This window comes from Apteryx mantelli, chromosome 3 (genome assembly GCF_036417845.1).
Source record: "Apteryx mantelli isolate bAptMan1 chromosome 3, bAptMan1.hap1, whole genome shotgun sequence".
Lineage (NCBI taxonomy): Eukaryota > Metazoa > Chordata > Aves > Apterygiformes > Apterygidae > Apteryx > Apteryx mantelli.
The window spans coordinates 64,558,672-64,584,667 of NC_089980.1; the positions used below are offsets into that span (position 1 = coordinate 64,558,672).

A 25,996-nucleotide genomic window follows, 5' to 3' on the forward strand; every position below is an offset into this window, starting at 1 on the left:
TAAAACAAACACTTTTTCTGGATTAATTGAGGAATGAAAAGGAAACAAATTTAGATGTAAGTGCTCAGTGGGAAACCTACAGACGAGGAGATGGTTTCTTCCTCTGCTACCTAAGCCCTTTACATAGGATGGCCTTTGCTACGGCCACAGCTGTTGCCTCCCCGTGAGCCGGCCTGCGCAGCGGGAGCTCAGCACCACCCTGCCCATGTGCGCATTTCCAGGACATGTTGCAGGGGGTGTCCGTGCCCCCAGGCAGCATCCCATGCTCACCGGCGCTGCACCCTTCCTGCCCCAAGGCAGCCTTTGCAAGCCAGGACGTGGAGAGGTGTTTGTGGGTGTGGGTGTGTGTGTTACTGGGGTACTTGCGTGAGCTGATGTCCCAATAAGACAATTAACTGTCAATCTGTTTCCTAAACACGTCTTCGTTGCCCCAGAAGACTCAGTGTTCTTTGGAGAAACAAGAGAGGAGAAAGGCTGGTGGCTTGTAGAGGAGCGCTAACTCTGAGTTATCGAGGAAAACTTTTGCCACGTGACCGGCGAAAGGAGACGGAGATGTCATCAGCAGGAGGGAGACAATTCCCTGGAGCGGTCTTTGACATGTGGCCCTTCCCTCTCAGGCCCAGAGCAGGCCCGGGCTGCCCTCGGCGGGGTGCACGGGCCGGGGGGGGCGGCCGGGACCCCGCGGGGGGAGGCAGCCGCGACCAACTGCGGCTGAGACACAAACCAGCGTCGCAGCGGCGCTTCTGCCGCGGCGCACCGGGGCCGGGCTGGCCGCGGCCGCGGCCGGGGCTCGGGCTCCTCCTCCCGCCCCTCCCGCCTCCTCCCGCGCTCTCATAAGGCGCGGAGTTTCCGCGTCCTGTGACTGCAGTCAGGTGGTTGCGCAGCCCTTTCCCTGCCTTCCCGGCCTCCGGTGTTCCCGTTCCCTCCCGCGGCGGCGTGGGCCGGCCCAGCCCAGCGGGAAGGCGGCCGAGGAAAGTTGGAGGAAAGTTGCTGGGCGAGAAAGTTGCGGCGAGACAGCCGCGGCCCCGGCAGCGCGGCCTCCCTCGGGCGCCGCCGCGGCTGCCCGCCCCTGCCCCTGCCCCTGCCGGGTCCGCGGCGGCGATGGCCGGGGGGGAAGGAGGGGGCTCCGGCGGGCCGGAGTGCCGCGAGCATCTCTTCAAGGTGCTGGTGATCGGGGAGCTGGGCGTGGGCAAGACCAGCATTATCAAGCGGTACGTGCACCAGCTCTTCTCGCAACACTACCGGGCCACTATCGGGGTGGATTTCGCTCTCAAAGTCATCAACTGGGACAGCAAGACCCTGGTGCGGCTGCAGCTCTGGGATATAGCAGGTGAGGGCCGGGCCGGCGCCTTGCGCGGCGGCTCCGCGGCAGGGAGCGGGGAGAGGGGCCGGCGGGACCAGGCGTCTGCTGGTCCCGGCTCTCGGCCTCCACGGGGAAAAGCGCGCTTCCACTCTGGGGTCTGTCCCCCTGACTCTTCTCCTTCCCCTGTTACGTTTAACTGCTGTGCTCTGCTTTTGAAGCAAAAGCAGAGGGAAGTCTCGATCATGGAGCGAAGCTCTTGGCTTTTCCTATGCTGTGCGTGCTTCTGCTAGCTGGTGTTGTGCAGTGCTTGGCTTGGCCCAGGGTTTTGCAGCCCTCCTCAAAGAGCTGCCCTACTTGCTGGCTCCAGGGCTCCCAGGTGACTCCTGCTTGTACTGCTCCTCCTCACCGGCCTCCCCAGGTGTCCTTCGTTTTGATGACTGCTTAACTTCATTTATGGTTACTGCTCCACAACACCTCTAGATAACTTGCTTGGAAAAAAATATGTATTTTATGTTTAGGAGATACCTTTAACCTGTAAGGTGTAACTCAAATAGCTAATGTGCTTAGAGGAAGCATGCTCAAACTTTGTGTGCTTGGAGCCACATACTGATTTTAAAAATAGCTTTTATCCTTGCAACTTGAAGTGAATAAATGGGACTTGTGTTATGTTTAGCTCTACATTCAGAGTATGGGTTTGTGTGTTTAAAAAGATATTCTGAGTACACTGAACCAAACAAGTCCACATCCCCAGACTGCAAAGAATTCCTTTCCTTGGGATAGTTCAGACCTATTCTTTGAAAGACAGAGGTGTTAACCATGACGCGTAAGCATTCTAATTCTTTAACTTGGTTAACATGGTTAACTTTACTTATGCTGAGGTGTTAAATGCCGCAGTATAAGCTCTATTCTGTTGTGCTCTTGTGAGAAGTCTGTATCCTTAGCATCTCAAACTTGGTGTTGCACTTGTAGTTCTCTTTGTACGCAGCTTGGGTGTTAACCTGCATCTCTTTTCTTTCCTCTTCACTGTGTTCAGAATATCTTCTTGGGTATGAGAAAGCTGACTTTATTTTGAATAATGGTGTTTTAAGCCTATGCTACTGGAAGATACTATAATAAAGCAATAACAACTGGCAGTTACTGTTTCCATGAACACTCTATCAAGTGGAAGTTCGTAAAACAGGAAGTGTAAAATGCAGGCTGCTGTAGCCCTGTGATAAACCTGGCTCTATGTCAGTTTCGGTTCTGCTTAGGCTCTAAAGATTATCTTAAAACACTTCAAATAGGATTCCTCAAACTAAAAAACCTACTTTTTATTACAATAAGCTGAAACGCTGCTGCTGCCCTAAACTAAAATATTCTCTAATTGCTGTTTTGGAGAGCAAGTGAAATACTGGCAAACTTTCCCTTCTGCTAAGTGTTTCAGAAGGGTTCCTTTAAGGAAGGTGCGTGTGTGTATTTTATCCATTGGCAGTACTGGTGCAAGTTGCTACAACACTCTCAGTGCATTTTAGCAAGTCTGAGATCCCAAAGATTAAACACAGAACACTGATCGGGATACTCAGGTTTGGCTGGCTGCCACACTTATGTTTAACTTCTCTTCAGCCCTTGGTTTCTGAGGCTTGGGTAGCCTGTTACGCTTCCCCAAAGCAATCTGTTTCAACAGGCTAGCTGGAAACCTAGCTGTAACTTGTCACATAGTTTGGATAGAACTTCCCATAGTATAAATAGGGTCTATTAACACACCCATGAATTAATTTCAAGATCCAGAAAACTATTTTTCATTCTTGGTTATTGCCCTTAGTGTATCTTGGACATGACTAGGTCAAGATTGAGTTAAGGGCTGCTGTTAAGTCCCTGGAGGCTTGTGCTAATGTTGTCAATAGATTGAAGAATTAAACTTTCCTGTCATTAAAATATTTGTATATTATAACACTGACAGACATACTGCAGATGATGCCGTACTAAACTGAACGGGCAGTATCTTTCCCCATTTCTAACAATGTGATACCAACTTCTGCATGAAACTCTTGAGTGAGTCTTTCCCTAGTGCAAAAAAAAAAAAAAAAAATCAAACTATTTCTCTACAGTTTGCATTCCAAATTCTTATATCTAATCTGGTGGCTTAGGCTATCTGCTACCAATGGACTGTGTCCTTCCTCAAAAGAAAAACAAGGCTGAGAACAGAAGTAATCTTAGTTTTAGTGATATTTGATTGGGCTGTGCTTAGCCAGTGTGACAGTAACAGTTTAGACTCCTACAGATGCATCTCAGTTAAGTGCTAATTGTTGAAATACAAGGGATTTTAGTACAAAAGGGTTGTTTCGTGGTCTTAAAAGTGCTAATGTCCATGACCTGGGAATGTGTTTTGCAGCTGCATGTACTCTGAACTCTTAAAAATACTGGAGGATGCTAACAGGCTTATATAAAAATTACTAGTTACAGAGAACCAGGCAGAAGATGGCTCCTGAACAGTCATAGCACGTGTTCCCTAAAGCCTTGCTATTTTATTATACTGTGTAACAAAGTCTTTGAGCATGTGATAGTCATGCTCTTTTAACTCATCAGCTCAACTGTCTTCTGGCTTTCAGCAACTAATGTAGATAACTCTGTCTTCTGGTGGGTGCAGACAAACAGCTTTAGATCTCTTCAAGAGATCTAAATCTTATGGTAAGTACTATTACATGTGACTTCCCTGCAAGCTATGTGGTGCTAGCATTCTGAATTGATTTTGATGCCTTTAAAATGGATTCTGAATTTAAGTCAAGGCTTAAGTGTAGCACAGCACGTTGCTTTTCACTAGATCAAAGTTTGTACTTGCAGTCCACTGTAAAAAGCTTTCTTTCAAGAGCTGGGTGTTGCAATCTAAGGTTCTGCACCTAAACTGACGATAAGAACTAACCACATAGCTCAATCCGTCAACTAAAGATTATAATGTACATACTGTGCTGGTTTCTGGTGATTGTAGCCAAACTGGTGAGTGTCCTACTGTGCATTGCAATGCAGCAAGTTCCTGAGTGACTTTCGTCTCTTGTGCTAGCTAGCTGAAGGTGTGTGTGTGCTTTTTGTTTGTTTGTTTTTTTTATGGTAAAGCTATAAAGTCCCTAGAAGAATATGGTATGTTACACTCTCCATTCCTTTTCTTTTTATGGTGAATAGCCTTCCTGTTACAAGGTACAAAATAATGCAAATTCCTGTAGCAGAATCAAGAGGGGAGGGAAGGAGAGTATGGTACCTATACCTGTATGATCAAGAAATATTCAGGCATGTTTGTCTTGACACAGGCTGTGGCTTTTTGAATAGTAGAGACAAAAAGGCTTGAGAGTTAGACTGATCAGCCACTGTCAAATGATCTTGTTTGTAGCATGAAAGATTGTGAAAGAAGCTGAACAGACTACATGCATGTTCATACAGGAACAAAACTTTTAAGCTGCAGCTGCCCTTAGGCATTACTCCTGTTTTATCTTGGCATGCAAAGTCATGATAAATTTATCTTCCTGGATAAACTCTGAAAGTGTTAGAACCAGGTTAAACCTCTTCTTCAAAGGACATAATTGGCAAAACAAATAGAAGAAAACAAATGCTTCGTAAGCATGCGCTCGCGTTCTCTCTCTCTCTCTCTCTCTCTCTCTCTCTCAGAGCAACTACACTGAATACAGGGTAGTGTAGGAGGTGAATATAGCATATTTGATAAAACTCAGTCAAATATCATTGAAAGAACATTTTTAAGGACTTTCTCTGAATCTGACAACCTTCTGGTCTGATCTAGTAAGATCAGCACCTCTGAGTGATGATAGCCAATGTGATTACACAGAACCAGCTAACACTGTCACTCACATCAGCTTGTGTGAACATGAAGCCCTCTAGAGGGGAAGGGTGGCAAAAGTCACAGATGACCACTTGAGCTTGGCTTCCCCTGATGTCACTAATGACACCTGGCAGACAAACTTTTTTAAAGCTTTGAGTGAGACATTCTGCACTAACTCTGGTAATTACACCCTTCTTCCAGGACTTTATTAAAATTTATTCTTAAAAGTGTTTATTAAAACTTAAATATTGCTTTAACTGGAAGAACACAGCTTTGAAGTTGGCAAAACAGAAGAGGAACAATTGTACTTATAGGTATAACATGTTTAGAGACTTTAAATTTTCAGGAGCTGTGTGATAAGACTCATTGCATGCAAGTCTCCTTGAAGTAGTCTGAAATCTAACCTGTTGTGAGAAGTGTGTACCAGTCTTGAGGATGGAAATATCAGATGAAGTATTTTTGCTCAAATACTGAGTTGAGGAAGAGCTGGAATAAAGCATTTTTCTATAAAGACAAATGGGCATTAGTTAGGTGAAGAGACATTAAGCTTTTAATGTATTTAGGGGGTTAACTTGCACTGATCTATGGGAAGCCATAACAAATGGGAAAGTGAGTGCAGGAAACTGAGTGTGGTAAAGGGAGAGGAGGATGTTCTAAAATTTGTTCCTCAGCAGAGAAGAAACCTTGAACTGAAATAAGCACTTGCAAAGGAAGGCAACGAATGCAAAATGCAAGCCTTCTGGCCTAGATCTGTGGAAGTGACTCTGTACTTGCTAATCTTCCTGTCTCAACAGAATGAGATGGATCTTGTCTGGAGGGGTGGAGTGCTTGGTGGTTGTTCGCTTGCTTGTGGAACATAGTTTTGTACTGTTGCATATTTTGGTGACTGAGTTTCAAACGCATTCAAGCTGTCCAAGTATGTTCCATGTAAAATTCTTATAACTTTAAGCAGCTGTATATTTCAGTTTATTCTAGGTCTGCATTTGTGCTACTGGTTTGCCAGAAGACTGCCAAACTACTTCTGTGTACTAGGTTGTAAAGTAGTTATTTTAATTAAAAGCTGATTTTTTTTATCTTTAAATAAGGTCTAAAGCAAGCCTTAAGTGATGTTAATGCTTTCCTGAAAGTCTTTATGGGATATCTAGAAAACTTCTTCAGTTTACTACTCATTTAGCTCTATGTGCAGCAGAGGCACACCTCAATTCCTTTTCAGAGGAGCCTATTCTAACTATAGAGAGCTCAGAGAGAGCAGTCTCTAAAGCAAGTCTTGTAGCAACTTGTACTTGCATGCAACACACTTTGAGGATCAGTGAAGAACTTCCATTTTAATCCCAACAAAGAAACCATTAAGAAATTGCTTAGCTCTGTGCCTAGAACAAGAGAAGTGAGCATAGGGTGGAGACAAGAGAATCTTGACATAACCTGCTCATAACCACTTTCTCACTGTAAATAAGAATATTTGAGTGCAACGAGAAGAAGAGTGAAAAAAATGTTTTGGAAATGAAATATGCACATAAACGTCCATCAGAGATGCAAAAATTGGAACTCAAAGCTTCATTTCAGAAACTGGAAGAACTAGGAGATGATCTGATATAACTTCCTAGTTTGTTATCCAGCGATGGAAGTTCCAGTTGCAGCTGCCTTAATGTGGAGCTGGAAGCGCTAGTGTTCTGGTAACACCCGAGGCAAGTCAGAAGTCCCAGGATCAGGATTGGAGAGTCTTTTATGTGATGAAGTTCAGTCTGATTAAAAACAGATTGAACAGAGAGCAGTCACAGGCCTTTAAGCTTGCTGTAAGCTTACTGCATGCACACATTTAAGTATAAGTTTCGTATTAGAAGAAGAATTAATTAAGGATAATGTTAGCTACTAGTTTTACATCTCTTCAGCCGAAGTTTCAGGAAAAGTAGAAGGCCTGCTGTTTTTGAAAGAAGTTGTAGAGGCAACAGGACTGAAGATGCACAGTATGTTTCCTTCTAGAAACCATCCCTTTGTGGGAAATCTTGAGTAGGTGTCCTTTGCTGCAACTCTTCTGGAACAGTAGAATTATAGTTATGAACTTTTAATTGGGAATATGCTTTGCTGGCCTTGAAGCTCTGCAGTTAAGTAGTCCAAATAAGTGTTAAATGTTAAACTTGTTTCTTTTTGGTGCGTCTCAATTTTCAGACATCTTTCTGTGTACCACAAACATGACTGAAAAGATTCTTTATGGTATCCAGATTCTGGGTATCAGCATGCTTTCTTTCTAGAAAATCTTCCTAGTTAAGTAGCTTGTTATCAAAAGATATCAAACAAGGTATGGTTTTAGTCTTGCTGGTAAGCAACTTCCTCGTCTTACCAGTAGGGTACTGCATCTCTCATATCACTGAGTGTTCTTGTGCTAAGTATTTTGTTATATAGCAACTCAAACTACTGTATGTTATCTTAACTATCACCACAGAGGCTTTATGGAGTTGAGTTTAAAATTAGGAGTTCCATAAACATATGTAAAATGTTAGCGCTTTGAAGTTGGTGTTGTCACGCAGTCTAGTATGCTAATCAATTTTGGTTATGTAAGACAGGACTGTCTAGTTCTTTCAGTAAATGGTAGGCTTGAGAGAGATCTTCTTTGGATATCTTGGAAATAAGCTCAGAACTTATTTCTAGGTCTCCTAGGAGAAATATTGCTAAAGGTGTTATCTTAAAAAAAAAAAAAAAAAAAAAAAAGGCCACTGATCTAGTACATATGTAAAGCCTAAAGGCTGATGTATTGAGCGTGCAAGCACTCTTAATTTCTGTTGAGAATGAAGTGTTTTATATATGCTTAAAATCTAAAGATTGCTGTATTGATCTTGTGAGAACTCTTTTCTGTTGACAATGAAGTGCTTTATACTTGGAAATATCGTTTAGTGCGTGAGCTTCTAATTGCTGTGGGATAGGTGAATCTGAAGCTCCACCTCATTTTCCAAACAGATAAGGTGCATATCATAGCATTTACTCAGGAGCTTTCCACTTGCTGCAGGGCCACAGTGAAAATATTTCTGTAGTACTCTGGTGCAGAGAACAAAGGATGGATGGGTATCCATCAAAAGAAGAAGAAAAAACAAAAAAAAATGCTACCTTAAATGGAAACTATAATACCTGAGTTCTTATGTGCAGCAGACAGGAGAAAAATAGCATATACTGCTCAATGTAACCTTTGGATCAAAATATAAAACACAAACTAGAAATTAGTGCAGAAATCCATTAACTTATATTGGTCATCATTAAGATGTGGGGTTTTTTTTGAAGCAAATATCAGTTAAATTCTTGCTTTTCATGTGAAACGAGCTTAGTTACTAGCTACTTAAGTCAGTAGTAAAGTCAAGTGCATTACCCTGCAGGACCAAACTGGGTGTGGGCCATAATACATTGTTAAAAGTACATATTTAATAAATTTTACATGAATGTAAATCTACTTTTATCAACAATTCTTACAGCAATGTCAGGTTCAGAACTAATCTTTGACTTTCTCATTTGTGTATCTCCACTTTGCCTTTTACTAACTTGGTTTTCTCAGTGTGCTTGACTGGCTCCAGAAATGACTCCAACAGCCTCTGTGTAAAACAAGTTTCTGTGCTTGAGTAACAAGCAAGAATGCAGTTCTCCAGTGTGAGACCTTACACTGAAATTCAGTCTCACAGGACAGTTAAACTCTTCCTTGAACTCTAGCTGTAGCCACTGCTCTAAATACTCAGTTTAGACTTTCTGAAGTGTGGTATGTCACCTCAAGGGGAAATGATTTACAGTTAGAGATTTTTCTGCTTGTATTGCTTTATATGAAAGCGTATGAATAAGTCTTGTGAAATTCTTGCAAGTGTTAAAGCTAGTATAAACAGCAATAAGCAGTGACTACAAAGTACAATGTGCTTCTCAATCTGTCTGTAGTAAAACATTAGACATTAAAAGCTTTCCTTTGGCTGTGGAGACGCAGAGCTAAGGTAGATGTGGTAAGATTATACTTTGAAGCACAACAGGATTTCAGGGTTACTATAGAGCTTGTTTAGAAATATATCTTAGTTCTGGCCAGAGAAAGCATATTACCCTTTCACTGGGGGTAGCTTCTAGATTAGTAGCAAATGCAAAACAGTATTTCTTACTGTGTGGATTTTAGCAGATCTTCAAAGAATGATGTATATATGTATATCTTTTTATTTCTAAGGAAGAAGCCTTTTAGTCACTGCAAATAGGTTATGGGAACTTGATGTTTAAACGCTCCCAGACTAGTGCTGGGTAGAACAATGTGGCAGCAACTTGATGCTGAATTCCAATTGCACTCAATGTGCCATGACACATTTACCATTTCAGAGATTAACATTTTTTTCAGTCTTGTGATAAACTTCTTGAGACAGACTAACTTTAGAATTGTTCTCCTGTATGTTGCAAGATACTGTAGGGCTATGCAGCATCACCGTTAAGCATACAGTATGGCCCTGGCTGCATGACAGTGCACCAGAGGAGATGGATTAGGGAGTGTCAGGCACAAAATAGCTTAACTCTGGCAGAGGACATGTTTGAATAAGTCTAGTTAGAACAAAGTAGGAACTACCCATTCATGCTGTTGCTGGCACTAATTGGGCTATGTAGGAGGGTTTTTCATACATGCTGTGTTTGACATCTAGTTAGAAATTACTTAGCTTTGAACAATACTTTCTTGAGGATAGAAATCTAGTGTTTAGTCAGGAACTTCCTCTCTTGCTAAAATGCTTTCTATCAAAGTTGTAAGCAAAACAAGTGGAGTTAAATGTGTAAAAAATGTCTAATACAAAGTAGACTATTCATACTTTCACATATAATACATTTGATGCTGGACAAAGCCAGCTGAACTGTAAGTGCAGAGTCCTGCCTCTAAACTTCAAGACAAATTGTTAAGCTGTTAGGGGCTAATTCTAGGCATTCAAACCGAGGCTATGGACAGCAATAAAAGCTTATCAGTTTTTCTATAAACTTCTTTGTGAGAGCTGCGCAATTGTTTGAGGAAGAGTTCCTATGTACAAGCTTTACACTCTTGTGAAAGCAGATGGTGTCCTTTTTTTATCTGCTGGGATGGGGACAAAGTAAGAATAGAACATTGTAGCCTTTCCACCAAAAGGGAATTCAGTAAGCTGTCATCTCTAGCCCGTTGCCCACTGACAGGCTACTTCACTGTAGACAGATTTTTAAGGCTCTTTATCATGATAAAATCCCCTCTAGGAGATGATTAATTCTTTCTATAGGTGTAGTATATGCCAGTCCCGATGCATGAAGAGGATGACAAGGCTTAAAGATTATGTTGCTATGAGTCTGTCATGATATCAGGCTGTGAATGCCCTTGCTACTCTGAGAAAGGTAGAAGGTCTGCCTCAAGATCATGGGGAATAAACAGCATTGTAGATACAGAAATGGACAAACTTGGAGCCAAAGTTCATCTTGTTCTGCTACAGGCTTTCTGCATAGCTGTTTAAGTGACCTACTTTACTGATGGAAATCAGGAGTATAACTTGAGAGCACTTGTACCTCAGTGTTTCTGCTGTTTCACTTATAGTGAATAGGGCTATTCTGTCTTCCTTTGGGAGTGAAGTATAACAATAGCAAAGAAAGTGATTGAAGAGATTAGTCTCAATGCCTGTGAAAATTCAGGTAATTCAATTATTAGTTCAGATTCAGGCCATGTTGCACAATGAAATTTTAAATTGCTTCCTGCCATTTTGTAATGAAATGACATTGACTCTGAGATCAATGGTGAAAGCACTTCTGATTAAAGGAACAGTGAACCTGAACTGATACTCTCCCAGTGAATGTTACATATCCAGTATTTTTTGAGACAATATGTGAATTATTGGTTTTATGCAGGGAATCTGTTTAGCATTGTAAAGGGATTTTCCCAAATAATTTGTGCAATTGAACTATCTGAAGAACTTCCCTTGTGCAGTTAACAGAAATGTCTATGGAGCTTTGGTTTTGCTATTCTGCCCATTGTCCTATAGCAGAAGTAGGGAGAGCAGTCTAAAGAAAAATCTAGCTGGTAATTAAAAAAAAAATTCTAGTGTAACATGAAACCAGAAGATAGGAAATAGTCTTTTATGATCAACACTAATAAAGACATACCTCTCTAGATGAAGCTTCATTGGAAGCTTCTACCCTACAATTTTGCAGGTAAGAAGCTGGGGGCTAACAGAGAAGCTAATAAACTTCATGAGCTAAGCTCCAAATAGCAGCAGAGGAAACTGTCTATAGCAGTGTGTTTTGGGGGGGGGGCAGGGGGAAAGGCATCTGATTGTTCTTGCTTTATTTTATGAAACAGTCTTGGATCATACTAGCTATATTTCTTTCAGGCTTCAGGATTAGTTTCATCTGAATGTCCTTTAATACTTGGAACATAGCTTTTGTCTCAGACTAGCAGTAGTCCAGAATAAATCTCCCTGACCATACTGCTGTGTATACTGTGGATGACAGGTCTCCAGCACAGACTGTCTCTCTACAGATCTGCTCGTATCTAATGTAGACATAGCCAGAGTGCCAAAGGTCATCTCTTACGGTGAGATGGGAGGCAGATAAATAGGGACTAACTGGTTAGCTACTCTTTCCTGAAGACTTTTTCTCTGAAGGCCTAGGACCCTCTGTCAGGAAAGGGTTGATCCAGTGGTTAGTAACATGCCCTCATGCCCCCCCACCCCCCAAGGAAGGACATTAGCAGTTAATTAAAAAAAAATCTGTCTGAGGCTGCTTTGTGTGTTAGAAACTAAGAGTCGCAGTCAGAAAAACTGTTTTTAGTACTGTCTAATTTAGGAAAATAATACTCTTAAAGTTCTTGGGTTTTAATGTCTTGGCATTTGTCAGCAGAACCACAGATCCCAAATATGAATTGCACAATAGTGGAAAGTAAGACTCGGGCTGGATGTGCGTTTTGTAACTCTTACAGGTTCCTAATATCTGCTAGAGCTACAAGTATAGTTCAACACCTATGTAGTCTAAATGCTTGGCAATTTTGCACTGATAGTTTAAACAGTAAGAATGAGGATGTGAAAGAGATCTAGCACTGACTGTCTCAGAGTCAGGTTGTCTACTCTAGCAATCTAAAGCTGCTACCCATGTGAAAAATCCGGCAGACATACTTGAGCATGTCCTATTATGTTGATAGTGGTTTGGTTAACCTACTTCCTGCTCCTAACAGAAGCCTATCTAATAGGGTAAGACACTTCTGGGTCAAGCTGTGCAGGTTTAGAATAAAATACTGTCAGTAGTAGTGGCTTGCCAGTAGCATGTTGCTTTATCCAGCTCCAAAGAAGCCCCAGTCAGTTCTCACCTGACCCTGGTAGTGTTAAAATGCACATTAGATATCTGGAGAACTGGGAGATGCATCCTCAGGGCAATTCTGGATATTTGGTGTCTTGCGCCAAACACTCAGCTATAGGACCAACAGGCATCCAAAATGCAGTGTGTTCTTGCCTACAGCTCCTAAAGGATTTGGGGCCACTGTATCTTTTAAAACTCGCTTACATTGCAGTGACAGGATTGGGCTGCATGTCAAGTCATTTTGAATGCTGCTTTGATTTAAATTTACCCCACTGAAAGATCTAAACTCTACTGAGAGTTGGAATCAAAAATAAGGAGTTGCCACGCAGATGTTCCTTGACTTTACTATGCGAAAATCTGACTCTAGAAATTCAGAGAACCAGAGACCTGAATCTTCTGTAAAGCAGCACAACTGAAATAAGGAGAGTGCTCATTAAGTTAGGCCTTCCCCTGGCAGGGGAAGACTGGTAAGAAGGGATTTCAACTTGCCATTAAATTGGTTTTCCTGTCTGGGCCGAATAAAAGCACCCACATTTCCTAGTCCTGAACAGTTGTCTGAAAGAACTAACTTGTAGTTTGGCACTATAGTCTGAATAAATAGAGGCACTGTCTGTACTAGCAAGTAGTGTGGCTAATAAGGTCAGAATAGCTGACAGTGAGGACACCATGGTGTAGGCAGCCCAACTAGAGCTAGTCTGGCCCCACAAGTTGCCTGTCCCATGTGTGAAGCATGGTCCTGGAGCCTGTCACTGGGCCAGCTTCTTCCAAGAGGAAGCTAGTTCATGTGTGCAGACTGCTCCACAGTGTGAATCAAAGCACAGTCAGTGGTAGTGGTGGGAGATCAGCCTCAGAAGCATGCTTCTGAGACAAACTAATGTGCTAATGTTAGCAGAGAGGCCTGTCTAGAGACTGTTTAGGTGTAAGTTAAGGTTACTGCCCCTTATTCTCAGTATTTCTTAATCAGTATGATTAGCCTAGCTGATTCCTTGTATGACTTCCTGGCCAGTGAGCTGGGTATTCTAGATCCAAATCTGAGGTACCTAATTAGCTATAAAGGACCTAGGACTCCTCTCTAAGGGAGACAGGTATGAAAAGCTGAGTATAGCACCAGTCTTGCTGAGACTGTCCTAAACTAACTCTGCAAGTTTTAAACTTGAATAGTTCCTTAGATGCTTCTAATGATGACTTTTCTATTTCTCTTCCAGAATATTTATTTACACTGTTCTATTTCTTCATGTGTACACCAAATATTCAATCCCTTATGCATTGGAATATACCTTAACATTTCTTTCCCTCTTCCTACTGCATATCACAATAGTTCTGTGCAGGTTTTTACTGAGGAAAAAACTGTCTTAAACTTCTCTTGCATTGTAGAAATTGCTCAGTGCCACCCCACTATACCTCTACTAGCTTCCTCAGATCTTCTGCTATATTGTTGGTAACTAGTGTTATACTGTCAATACTTCTAGTGCTTAGCATACAGTATAGCAATATATTATGCTGCCTTTAGAGAACTTCTGCTGTGGCCAACACTGGATTTCCCTATTTTGGAGAAAAACTATGCCAACTTTGAGGCACTTATGTATTTCCAGATCTGTTAACTTGCTAAACATTGACCTTGAAGTTCTTTCTTGATTTCTGTAGCCTTTGATCTTGCTATCATGGTGAGAAAACTTAAAATCCTTCAGCATCTGTGAGGGGCTTGTTTAAGTACTTAAACTGCAAGCCAAGAAGGTTACAAGGAATCCTCTTTCACTAGGCTGTTATTATGGACCCTTCTTGAATTTTAGATTGATTAGTATTGACTACTGGTGATCATGTAGAATAGTTGATCTTTGAGAACCCTTTTCACAATGGAAGAAGAATATTTACCTATTACGAGAATGAAACTGTTTATAATAACCATTCAGTGTGGTTTAATAACTATCTTGTGATGTCTAAGTTCATTGCGGGATATAGTACTGCACTTGAGCTTCACCTGTTGATAGAAAAGCAGCATAACTGAAACACCCTAGCAGGACACTACTTCAGTGTACCTTGAAACTTGCTTAATTTCTGATCCACTAGCTCTCTTGATCGCTTTCTTCACTACTGTAGTATTGCTGGATATTTCTTGGCTTTGTTTTTTTGTATTTTTCCTGTGTGATATATTCCTTTACTTCTTTCTATTGAACTTAAACTGGCTTTTAAACTAACTGAACTCTGTCCTTCAGAGTGATGAAACTCAAAATGTTAGCAATAGCTGCTTGGCCTTAGTCATATTTGAGGACTCCTCACTATCGGATTTCTGAAAACTCAGTGTTATTGAATGCAGGGGAGAGCTGCAAAACTTCTTAAGCAGAGCTCTTCCAGTTGACAGCAAACAGCTCTGAAGTAAAACTCTTCAGCTAGCTATGGATTCATTTTTGGGCGACTTCAGTCTAGATTATATTTGACTTGTTTAAGACTCTCTGATGTAGAGCTGTCAAATTTGTTAAAGTCAAATATCAAACTCTGGCCATCCATTAAGCTGATTAGCCTGTCAAAGAAGACTTGAACTAACATGAGTTAAGCAAAAGAAATTGTTCCATCATTCTTCCAGTTTTCAGGCTTTTATAACCCTTGGGTCATCTTACTGCTCCTCTTTAATGACCTAAGTTCAGGAAGATTTCAGAACTGTTAGTCTCATCAGAGAGAGACTACTTAGTCTTTGTCCAGTAGTATTACTCCCAGTAAGAAAACTTAAAGGGTTTAAATGCAACTAAACTCTGGTTTCTCTGTCAGAATTGTATGGTTGCAGAACAGGCTAAGCTTAGTTTTTACAAGGTAGGTGAACTGTTCTACTGCTGGTATTGACAGGGTTAAACCAAAATTCACTTCCATAGCAAAAATATAGCTGGGGAAGCTTCTTCCAGATTGGTCACTTTGCTCTCCATGAGTAGGTTTGTGCTAGTTTGCATAAACTACTTTCTAAGACTTAATTCTACTTTTGGGTATGGTAAGTAGTCTGGGAGGAGTCCTGACAGACTTAATATCATGTATATCCAGTAGTCACTTGCAAATCTAACTTTTTTTCTTGCCTCAATTCCCATCCTGCAAACACTAGTTTAGAGCAGAAATAATGTTAGGAGCACAGAGTAGCTTCTGCTAACTAAAAGCAAAACTGCCACAATGATCTGTCTCACTGCTGTGATTAAACAGGACTCCCTTGTTTATTCCTTAGACTGGGAAGGATTGCTGTAAGAAACTTTTGTTAATTCTACTTCAAGGCAAGGCTTGTACTTTCTGAATCTTGTGATAACCTTTTTGTCCTTTAAATGCTTTAGCTTTTGCAGTGAAGTAATAACAGAACTGGCTATAACTTTTTTATGTGATTTCTAGCTCTTAGTTTAAGTTTAGCTCTTCTAAAATGTAACTTGGGAAGCAAGAAAAGCTCCCAGGCTCTGATACAAGTTTAAACTGAACTTAGTTGCTATGATTCTGCTGTATGGAACTTTATTAGTTCCCAGTGCATGACATTATGCAATTATTTCACTTAATGCTGTTGCAATTACTGGAAAATATGGTGACAAAGTGTGCCGAGTCATTTAGATGTGAAAACTGTGTGGTTAGAGAATGCAGAACTTCATATTGCATGCAGCCACTTCCATATCCTTAAACCCATTAATCTGCAGGACTGTCCTATAGCTTAGCCAGTCATCTACACCTGAGCCCCTGAAACAAAGGATGGATACCATTCTGGTACCATTAGGCTCGTGTCAAGGAACTAGACCTACCACCATGTTTAATCCTTTAATGTCTCTTCCACGGTGCTGCTGTAAGCAAGTAGTTATATTCCTGTCCCTTTCCTTTCATGGTTCTATGTACTGGAGTTTTTAAGTCTAGTTTCATCTGATCACTTCTATCTTTCTCTGCTCTGGGGGTCTGATCTACTTTCTGTACTGCTCAACATTAGTCATTTCACCACGTGAGAATACAGCAAAAACTCTGCTGGCCTTAGGAAGGGGAATGACAAATCATTGGCTGAACAGAGCACAGTGAAGATAGTCATTTGACAGTTTTAATCATAGATATAGAGAATGATGTTCAGACCACTGGACTTCAGAGGAGCAGGATACTCTAGAGTTTGCTTTTGGGTATGAGCTTTTTTGCAAGCAGAAAAGCACTTGCAAAAGCTCTGCCCAAAAGTCCTATTAAACTTTCAAAAGGCTATCAAGAATATTCTTATTTCCCCTTCAAGAGACTCAGCCTAAAGCATGTGTACTGTCAGTAGTAACTGGGTTGTACAGGAATTCTAGTCAGTTAATACTGGATGCTCTTTTCCTGCCTCGTGCCATATGCCTATTACCACAAAAATATTTTCCCTCTTAGGCAGGCCATGTTCTGCCATCTCTTTCTATAGAATAAAAAGAATAGTCCCTTCCTCATAAGATTCCAGACAGTATAAAAGAGCAGTCATAAACTAGTGTGCAGGTCAAGTCTAATATCAATGCATGCAAATTCTAGAGGTGAAAGCAGCTCTCCATAAAATAAAAAACCCCAAACAGTTTAGGGAGTTTGGGCTACTTCAGAACAGAGCAGCACTCCATACTGGAGCATATCTGGGCTATTAAAAGGCATTAATTTGAAATAACACAGTGGCGTCTGCTTGTATGGTGGATTTTCAGGGGGAAGGAGTATCAAATCCCCTTATGCAAAGCTGAAATCCAGTCAGTAAAGATTTAGACTTTCATGTTGGTAGGTGTTATGGGCCTATGGATTTCTGTTGTCTGCTTTCACCAAAGTTTTTAAACTACAGAAGAATATGTGTTAATGTTATTCCAAATGTAAAACTTGCAGTGTAAGAGCAAATAACTTGACTTCTGTCAACAAAGCCAGCTGGGAGTAATGCTTCTCCTGCAGAGCTGAAGCACTTGCTTTCCAGGTGGATGCTATAGAGTACAAATGGTGCTCAAAGCAAAGTACAGTTCAGCTGCAGGTTTACTTTCCCAGCAGAAGTGCTGTCATATCATACAATAAGGAGAAAAGCTATCTCACAAAGTCAACCTTAGCTTGTGCATTTTTCTGGAGTTCCTCAATCTAGTGATTACCATAACCCCCCCCCCACCTTTGAGCTGGCCTCTCCCTTGGTCAGGACTCCATGATGAGATTCAGCTAGCTGTCTGATCTGCTGCTCAACTACAAGACAAATGTTGCCCTTCTGGCACAGCAGATCTAGCCCTTACTCATGGGAGCAGGGCCTTTGTGTTCTAAAGGTTCATGCAGGTTGTGGATAGCGGAAAGCCACTGAAATCAGGGGAAGCAACTGTAGGGCAGTCTTGAGTGATTACCAGTCGCATTTGTATCCAGCTCATTATATATAAAGGCATTGGGCTAGGTGGGTGAGAAGACTGAGGAAGCAAGAGTTGGAACACCAAGTATGATAAAGATAGAATTTCTCTTGGAGATGGGGGATGAGTTGACATAGAGAAGACCAGGCTCTCTGACCAATGCTAAGCCTCTTATTTTAGGGGAAGAAAAACTGCCTGGTACTCTTTAGGATTATAACAAAATATACATTGTAACCAAACCTGAACAACTGCTATCTTTCTTTGAACAAGTACTGGGTCATACATAGCTTTCAAATATCTTCAATTTGTTTTTTAAACAGAATCTTAGACACACTGTGGTGTGCAGGTTTCAGCAAGGGTTATTGCTGTGGGAAGTTAATGTGGCCTCTTGCTAACTGTTTTTTCTCTTAAAGCTTTTTTGGGTAGGAGGATAGGGAGGAAGGGATTCAGTCACTGATAATGTCCTTCACTGTAATAACTGATCAGCAGCCATGTTCACCTACAGCATGCACAACTGCCTGAAAAGTGGTGACTGATAGCCCTTCCACAATCCACAAATAACTTTGTATGTAGTGACTGCAGTGTCTCTGCACCTCTCCTCCAGTAACTATCTAGCAACCCTCTTTGCAACTGATCAGTAATTTATTTTTTTGAGTAACCTTTTGTCAAGTTTTTCAAAACTTAGCTAAAAGAAGAGGAAAGCCCCTACGCAAACTGAGTAGGGATGACTAATGTGACTGCTCTTCTCATTGCTTCATGCTCGTGTACAGTCTCATGTAAAATGACCACCAATATCTCAAGTGGTGGTGTCCATTTCTAGACTATTTCAGAGCCAGACTAGAGTTTTTTTCCGTAAAACGTGAAACCTTGAGAGTACATCTTTTGTTTTGTGGACCAGTCCTATGGTGTGAAGGATATACTCCCTAAGCTGAACACTAGTACAATCTGAACTGCTACATCACAGTGGGAAGTATTCCCATGTAACAAGAATCTATGGTGGGATTTGGAACTAAAAAATCAAGAAGATAAAAAGGTGCTCCTCATAGCTTGTATGGCACCATGTACAATTTCTGGCTTAATATCACTAAACTTGACTCTGCAGCTTCCTTTGGAAAAAAAGCATGTGAACATAAAGGTAAAGCTTCTTCAGACATAGTGCACTTGATCTGCAGAGGTAGTCAAAACCCTCTGGCAAAACTCTTTTCAAATGGCACTTGATCCATGAAAACAGGAACTAAGTTTTGACTCAAGTGGTACAGCCATTACCAATACAGATATACAAAAAACATCTTTTAGGCATGAGGATCAAGCCTGGAAAGGCCTAGGGAGAGAATGTGATTTACCTGAATACAAGCCTTGCACTGTTTCATAAACAGTGTATAAGCAACGTGTCTCCTCTAGTGACAGTCACTGAGATGCAGGCGTGGTGCTTGGCTTGTTGGTTCAGTAGTCTATGACATAATGGTCTCCTTCAAAACTTGAGCTTTGAGTATGGAGGGGAAGAGTTTTGTCCTCTTTGAGAGCATGGAGTGTGTAAAGTTTCACTCCTTAGAATATGGAGAATTTTTTTGTGAATAACTTGTCCTTTAACTGTCTTGGTCATCTTGCACCTAATCCTGGGACTGCTTGCTGTAGAACACCTGTAGTTGGAAATTCTTCCAGAGAAGGTCTCAAACTTAAAAGCTGAAGTCAAAGGCTTACTTAGAACTGTTAAACTCCTTTTGAGCTTATCCCTAAGGAAAATAAAACCTATAATGTATATGAACTCACCAGGCTTATACCTCAGTCATGTAGAAGCTTCCTCTGAGGGAAAAATGACTTGGGTCCAGGTGTGCTGGTAGCATTTTTAGGCATGACTTCTCTTGAAGAACACTACTTAATGAATAAGTAAAAAATAATTGCAAAATAGTACTTGGAAATGCAAAACAATTAGCATCTGACTTGTCATGCATGGTATCAATAATAGCTCTCTTACAGTGAGCTAACAGAGGATGATAGAGGCAGGCCAATGTTGTATAAACTTAGTGACTAGTCCTAAATGCCAAACTTGTATTTACTAACCTGGCACTGAAATGCGTTTACCTTTACTACAATTAACGCTTAAATGAATGCTTTGTCACTCTTCTTTCTTTCAGGCCAGGAGCGTTTTGGAAATATGACAAGAGTATACTACAAAGAGGCAGTTGGTGCTTTTGTGGTCTTTGATGTCACAAGAGGCTCCACTTTTGAGGCTGTTTCAAAATGGAAGCATGATTTGGACAGTAAAGTGCTACTTCCCAATGGCAGCCCCATCCCTGCAGTTCTTCTTGCAAACAAGTGTGATCAGAAAAAAGATGGCAGCCAGAATCCCTCTCAAATGGACCAATTCTGCAAAGAAGGTGGCTTCGTTGGGTGGTTTGAAACCTCTGCCAAGGTGAGCCTAAAAAGAAACATTAAACTCCTCAGGCACAGGAACTGACAGTCCGGGTCTCCAGTGTTCAGCAAAAGTTAGAAGTGGTGTGTGGAATATCTTGCTTCTGAGGAAGACTTGCAACATATTTGGTGTAGATAAGAACTGCATCTTAAGTTCAGAGGTAACCTTAAAACTAACTGGAAACCTTAATTAAATTTACTTGAATGAGTCTTAAGATCATGCACGTGTCAAGGATCAGTGGTTTAGATGTTAGTACTACTAAACACTGATCACACTGTCAAAGATAGAGTAATGCAGGTTTTTGACTTGAGCTTCTGTCTTCACTGTTGCATGTAGGAAGTGTTAAGACTCCAGAAGTGAACAAGCTATTTGCTCATTTGTATTACCCAGCTAGATAATTCCACTAAGTCATCTTTCTATTCTATCACGCAGTAGCAAAACTGAACTGGGGAAAAACAAATTGCTCAGCAAAGTAACTTAAGCTAAGATAGACAGCTGCTTTATTCGGGTAACTTTGAGTATATATTTTATAGTGTTAGTCTACAAACCTGGTTAATATGCTTATAAGCTTGCTGTTTAGTCAGAAGTGGAATTGTTTCTTAAGACCTGGTTGTCTTCATCTAGAACAGCCTTTCATTTTTAGAATTAATGTGCCTGACAGACCAAATTGCTGGTCTGGCCAATAATTCCTGCATATATAAGCTAAATTACGAGGCCCATTTCTGCCTTGGCTTGCCCACTTCCTTTAACTGCTACTGAGACAAATTGGCGCGAAGTGTTCTCTGTAAGTGAGTTTTTAAGTGAGAACCATTTCTGGCACACCGTGATGCTTAGATAACTCTTTAAAAGAAGAAAAGATCTGCAAGAGGAATGTGGTAAGAAGAAATTAACAAGTCTTTTCCTGACCACAGTAAAATAAGGAGGAAGGGTACACAGTGGCAGGAATCTGAGTTAAATTAGCTAATCACTTGTTTGACTTTGGGTGGGTTTGAGAGTTACTATTTGTTCATTGTTACTAAAAAAGAGAAGGCTTTAGTATAAAGAGCCTTAAAAATTTTCTTAATATTCTGTTACGGGTTATGTGTCTTCCTTGAAGCTTCAGATAGACAACTTTTCAGCTGCCCTTAGCACTCCTGTGTATTGACCTTAACACAGTCTTAAAAATAAGTGCAAGTAACTTTGGAATAAAGAGTATTATGGAAGTGGAGTAACAGCTTGCATTTCAGGTGGCATTTTAAAGATGCCAATGTAAAACAAAGCTCTCAGTGCAGAGAGAAGTCCAGACAATACTAGTTCTGGCTCAGTTATGAATTGACTTGTTCAGGGCTTTGAAAAGATGTCATAGTTAAAACAGCTCATCAAAAATTCAGGGCAGCATTTTTATTTTCTTAAACCAGTAACTGATTTGGTATACTTAAGCCCTGTCAACCTGAAAATTCTGTTAAACTGATTACACCTTTCTGCTGAAATTAGTATTTGAATATTCAGTCTAGTCATCAGTGACATGTTAGGGTCCACTAGGTGTGGATTAGGCAATAGAACTGCAGAGGATATATATATTCATAGAAATATCTATGAACATCTGCTCCCTAGAAAGACGAGAATCTTTTTCCCTGCCCATGATGGGGGAAGAAGTGCCTGTCTGCAAATCCCCCAAAGCAATTTGTCTGTCAACCACAAGCTTGCAAACTACAACAGCAACTGCTTAAATATGTTCTCATGACCTAACCTTCCTGGTGTAAAGGGTAGAGCTCCACTTGTGGAGACAGAACAGTGCATTGGCATGGTATTTCCATTGGTACCAAAGATAAGAGTGGTTCCAAATGTGGCTACCTGATGGTAAACTAACAGGTGGCCCAGCCAGCTCAGAAGCTGTAGCCAAGGGCCCCTTGGCACTGGCCAGACTGGCCTTTGAGGTACCCTGCTGAAATGCAGCTCTAGCCATCCTGCATACACACCTTCTTTAGGATGGATGTTAATATACTTTACATCTTCTCGTGCATGCTTTGAAGAGTGGCTGGGTGAGGCACTCTGACTTCAGCTGGGTTTTTGAGGCTGATAGAAAATGTCCTTTTAGATAAATAAGTGCATCCAAACTTTAGCAGAAGCAGAAAAAGGCCCCAAAAGGTAGAACACTACTATAAACACTGTAATTGCCTACAACTTTTCCTGCTGCAGAAAGGCACAATGGTACTTGCCAGTTTTCCAAATGCAAATGGCATTCATCTCTAGACCACCTACCAGGTTAGAGTCAAAGTATCCTATTTGTCATAAGGGTGAATAACTTTTTACCAAAATTTTCTGGTAGCTTTTTGCAAAAGCAAGTGTATGAGCAATGATCTGATGTATTAAGCTGCTTATGTCAAGGTTATGAGACTATAGAAGAGTTTGCATTTGACCAGCTTTTAATAGGCATGTGCAACTTCTGTTTAAAAGATCTGACTTCTTTGCCTTCAACACTTTTTAGGACAACATCAACATAGATGAAGCTGCTCGATTCTTGGTGGAAAACATCCTTGCCAACTACAAAACTTTTCCTAATGAAGAGAATGATGTGGGGAAACCAAAACTGGACCTAGACCCGTTGAAAGCAGAGAGCAAATCACAGTGCTGCTAATGCTACCACTGCTCAGTGTAAATGTGATGGAATGAGCAGCAAGACTGTTTCTTAAATCAAACCGCTGCTATGGTGCTGCGTTGTGACAATCCATATGGGGTGTCTGGTATTCTCTGAATAGGTGACGCTTGTGGGTGTTTACATACTCAGTTTCACACCAAACAAGAATATCTTGTGAGTTTTCACTCCACTTTCTTGAGTGGCTGCATCTAAGTCCAATTAGTTTCTTTCTTGAGAACATAAGGTAGTGTTTACACGCTCGTATAAAGGAACAAAGACAACATTTGGTATCTAGTTTGCTTCTAGGACATATGGTACATTCCAAATAGGACTCACTCAGCATGATTTTAGCTGAATAGGCACTTACACCTTTGCTGTGAACTTTTCCTTTGTCACCAGGGATGACCCACTCTAGCCTGACTTCTCACTTGCACTTGTCCCTATTTATTTGCTAGTTCTCCTGGATCAAGACATCATAGAAATCTTGAAATGCATAGAAATAGCTGGTGACCAGTGACAGGAGATATCTTCCTTAGTGTGTTCACCACGACTGAGTGAAGTAGATGGCAGCTTTTGCCACTGAATAAGAACAAGAAGATGGGGAAAATGACTATTTGGCAGGGGAGAACATGGTTAGAGATGGCAACAAAAATGCATCTCCAGCCATTAAGGCAAATACTCTCAGCTAATACTTAGGAAACACATTAATGAATACAATTGTACAGCTGACACAATTGTGATAACCTCACCCATATGCACACCCAGAAATAAACATCCAGAAACTTTCATGCACTAACCCTGGAAACTGGCAAGAGCTGCAAAAAGTAAATATCATTGCTGTCCTGTGATAATGAATCAAAACTCCAAACTCTAACTTTCAATTTTAGAACAGTGCTGCACTCTTCTGACTACTTGGAGCTGGTGAACTGGCTTACTAGTCTGTAACTCAGTATACTGAGATGCTTAAATTTCCTTGTTGTAACTCGCATGCATTTCTGGCAGCAGATGAAGATCAAAAGGGAGCAAAGACTTGCTTTACAGTTCTTGAATACATTCTTGAACTCTGACTCTGCTTGGCTGAGAGGCTTTGAAGTTCCCTTTTATCTTAAGGACTTAAGTTCTGGTACCTCGATTGCTACTGACTTCTGAAATCTTAGCTTGCTTGGTCTGATGGTATTGATGTTTACTTAAACATAAGCATGAAGTATGTGCCAGGCTGATACTTTAAAATGTATTGAAATTTCCTCATCTGTCTTCTGAAGAGTAACATACTTTTTAAGAGACAAATAAATATATTTGGGCATCTTATGTTGTTGGTGTGTGCTTTTGAGAACTCAAAACTTTACATTTGTTAACCTACCCTATACACAAATGTGTTCACTGGCATTTGAAAGCAACTCTGTCTTCTCCTAGTGGCTGCTGCATCAAAGACCTTGGCATAAACTGAAACTGGATTTAGCTAGATTAGGATCATAAGAACCCTTTCAACCTGAATTATCTTAGGAGGTTGTCTAGTTCAGCCTCTGGTTCCAGGCAAGGTCAGATGTGAGGTCAGACCAGTGTGCTGAGGACTTTATGCAGCCTGGTCTTAAGCTTCCAATGATGGAGACTGCACAGCCCCTGGGACAGCTGTTCCAATGCTTGACTTTCCTCACTGTGAAAATTTCTCCTTATTTAGTCTGAACTTCTCTTGTTTTGGTATGTCTGTGGTCTCTCATCCTCCCCTCATTCACCACTGTGAAGAACCTGTCTTCATTAGGCTTGTGCAGATTTGTTGGGCATTAAAGCTTGGTTGCAACTCAAACTTCTTTTTGATATCTTGTATCACTTAAGGAACAGGGATGGGGGACAGTTTCCTTTCTGATTTACTGGCTTTCTTGGGTTGTTAACCTTTTTAGCTAACTTGAAACTAAAGTGATGTCCCTGTCCATTCACTTATAGAATAGCTCTATTTGAACTGTAAATTTGCTTTTTGAAGTCACTTATTCCCCAGCATACTGTCTGTTTCTAAACTTGTGAATATAACTGTACAAATTCAGTAACTGGCCACTGAGGCATGTGTATAGCTTTGATAACTTGAGTAGATCAAAACATACAATAACAGCTGGTGACCAGTCAAATGAGATGTAATTTCATGCTATTGTTGCTTCAAATACATGCATTTACTAGACGTGTACTATTACACAAAGCTGCTCACTAATGAAAAAGCATACCATTTCTTGAGTCTGTTCATGTATCTGATAGTACTATATAAGGCTAGTCTAATTAAATTCAGACACTTGCTCCTTAAACACCTACTTCACTGCAGAAATTGCCAGTGGAGGACTATAGGGTTTTTGCCAACCACCAGCATGTGCTTTCAATTTTCAGATGTTCTTGAAACAGCAGAATGAAGACCAACTCTGAAGCTCTTTAGACTCTACCCTACTGCATCAATCTTAACTGTCAGTGACAATGGTAAGCATTGTCTCCTGGGCTAATTGTCCTGTACAGATTATAGTTTCAAGAATGTCTAAACTTCTGCTTGAAGAGCTATTAGTGCAATGTACAAGCACTTTCCCTGTTCTGTATGTAGCTTGCATTCTTCTAAACTTTTACATGAACGTAGAGTGGCCAGAACTGTCAAACTATGGTTGGCTATGCTAGTTTTGACGTAGTAGAGAGGCTGAGGGTAAGGTTCAGGAAATGCCATATACAAAAACAAAGTAAGGTCTAAAGTGACTGCAGAATACTGTATTGTAGAGCAGGCTTTCTGAGATTACCTAATTCTAATAGTGCAGAAAACAATTTCAGCACATCATTTTTCTCTGCAAATGGGTGAAGTCCTTTTTCTCCTTCTGGGGGAAAAAAATCTACTGGCCAGTCGGAGTTGCTGGTAAGATGTATTTTCTTCCCTTCTGCTGCTACCTTCATTTTCTCTCCTGTTCCCTGGCAGTAGCATTACTACATGTGAGACTATGTAATGGTGGGTAGATTAGGGGACCTGATCCGGCAGAAGGCTAACCCTAAAAGAAAAGTTAAGCATCCTAGCCTAGGAAAGGGAATGGGAACATCTCCCTGATGGAGGAGAATAGGTAGGATTGTGTGATTTGCCAAGAACTATTTAGATCAATTAAACCAGTCATGAAACTCTGCCCTAATTAACCCAAGATCTTTGATTTGGATATCTTTGGAAAGATATTTGGAAGTTTAGACAGACACAGTTTAACTTCAGGCAATAAAGTGAGCAAAAAGTGTTAAACATTTGTTTTACATT

At 40.9% G+C, this 25,996-nt stretch overlaps 1 protein-coding gene across 1 annotated transcript; it reads left to right on the forward strand.

Annotated features, from left to right (window-relative positions):
• Nucleotides 1-1,079: 1,079 nt before the first annotated feature.
• Nucleotides 1,080-24,852, forward strand: RAB32 (RAB32, member RAS oncogene family). The gene is made up of 3 exons (XM_013945417.2): nt 1,080-1,330; nt 19,846-20,123; nt 22,591-24,852. Exons 1-3 carry the CDS (start codon nt 1,102-1,104, stop codon nt 22,738-22,740), a joined length of 657 nt encoding a protein of 218 aa, XP_013800871.2. The 5' UTR covers nt 1,080-1,101; the 3' UTR covers nt 22,741-24,852.
• Nucleotides 24,853-25,996: the final 1,144 nt, after the last annotated feature.

What these genes read in the sequence shown, in the direction of transcription:
- RAB32 (XM_013945417.2), top strand. Translation starts at nt 1,102, where the DNA reads ATGGCCGGGGGGGAAGGAGGGGGCTCCGGCGGGCCGGAGTGCCGCGAG. An exon ending in GCAGCTCTGGGATATAGCAG is followed by an intron (nt 1,331 to 19,845) that starts GTGAGGGCCGGG and finishes TCTTTCTTTCAG; the next exon opens with GCCAGGAGCGTTTTGGAAAT. An exon ending in GGTTTGAAACCTCTGCCAAG is followed by an intron (nt 20,124 to 22,590) that starts GTGAGCCTAAAA and finishes AACACTTTTTAG; the next exon opens with GACAACATCAACATAGATGA.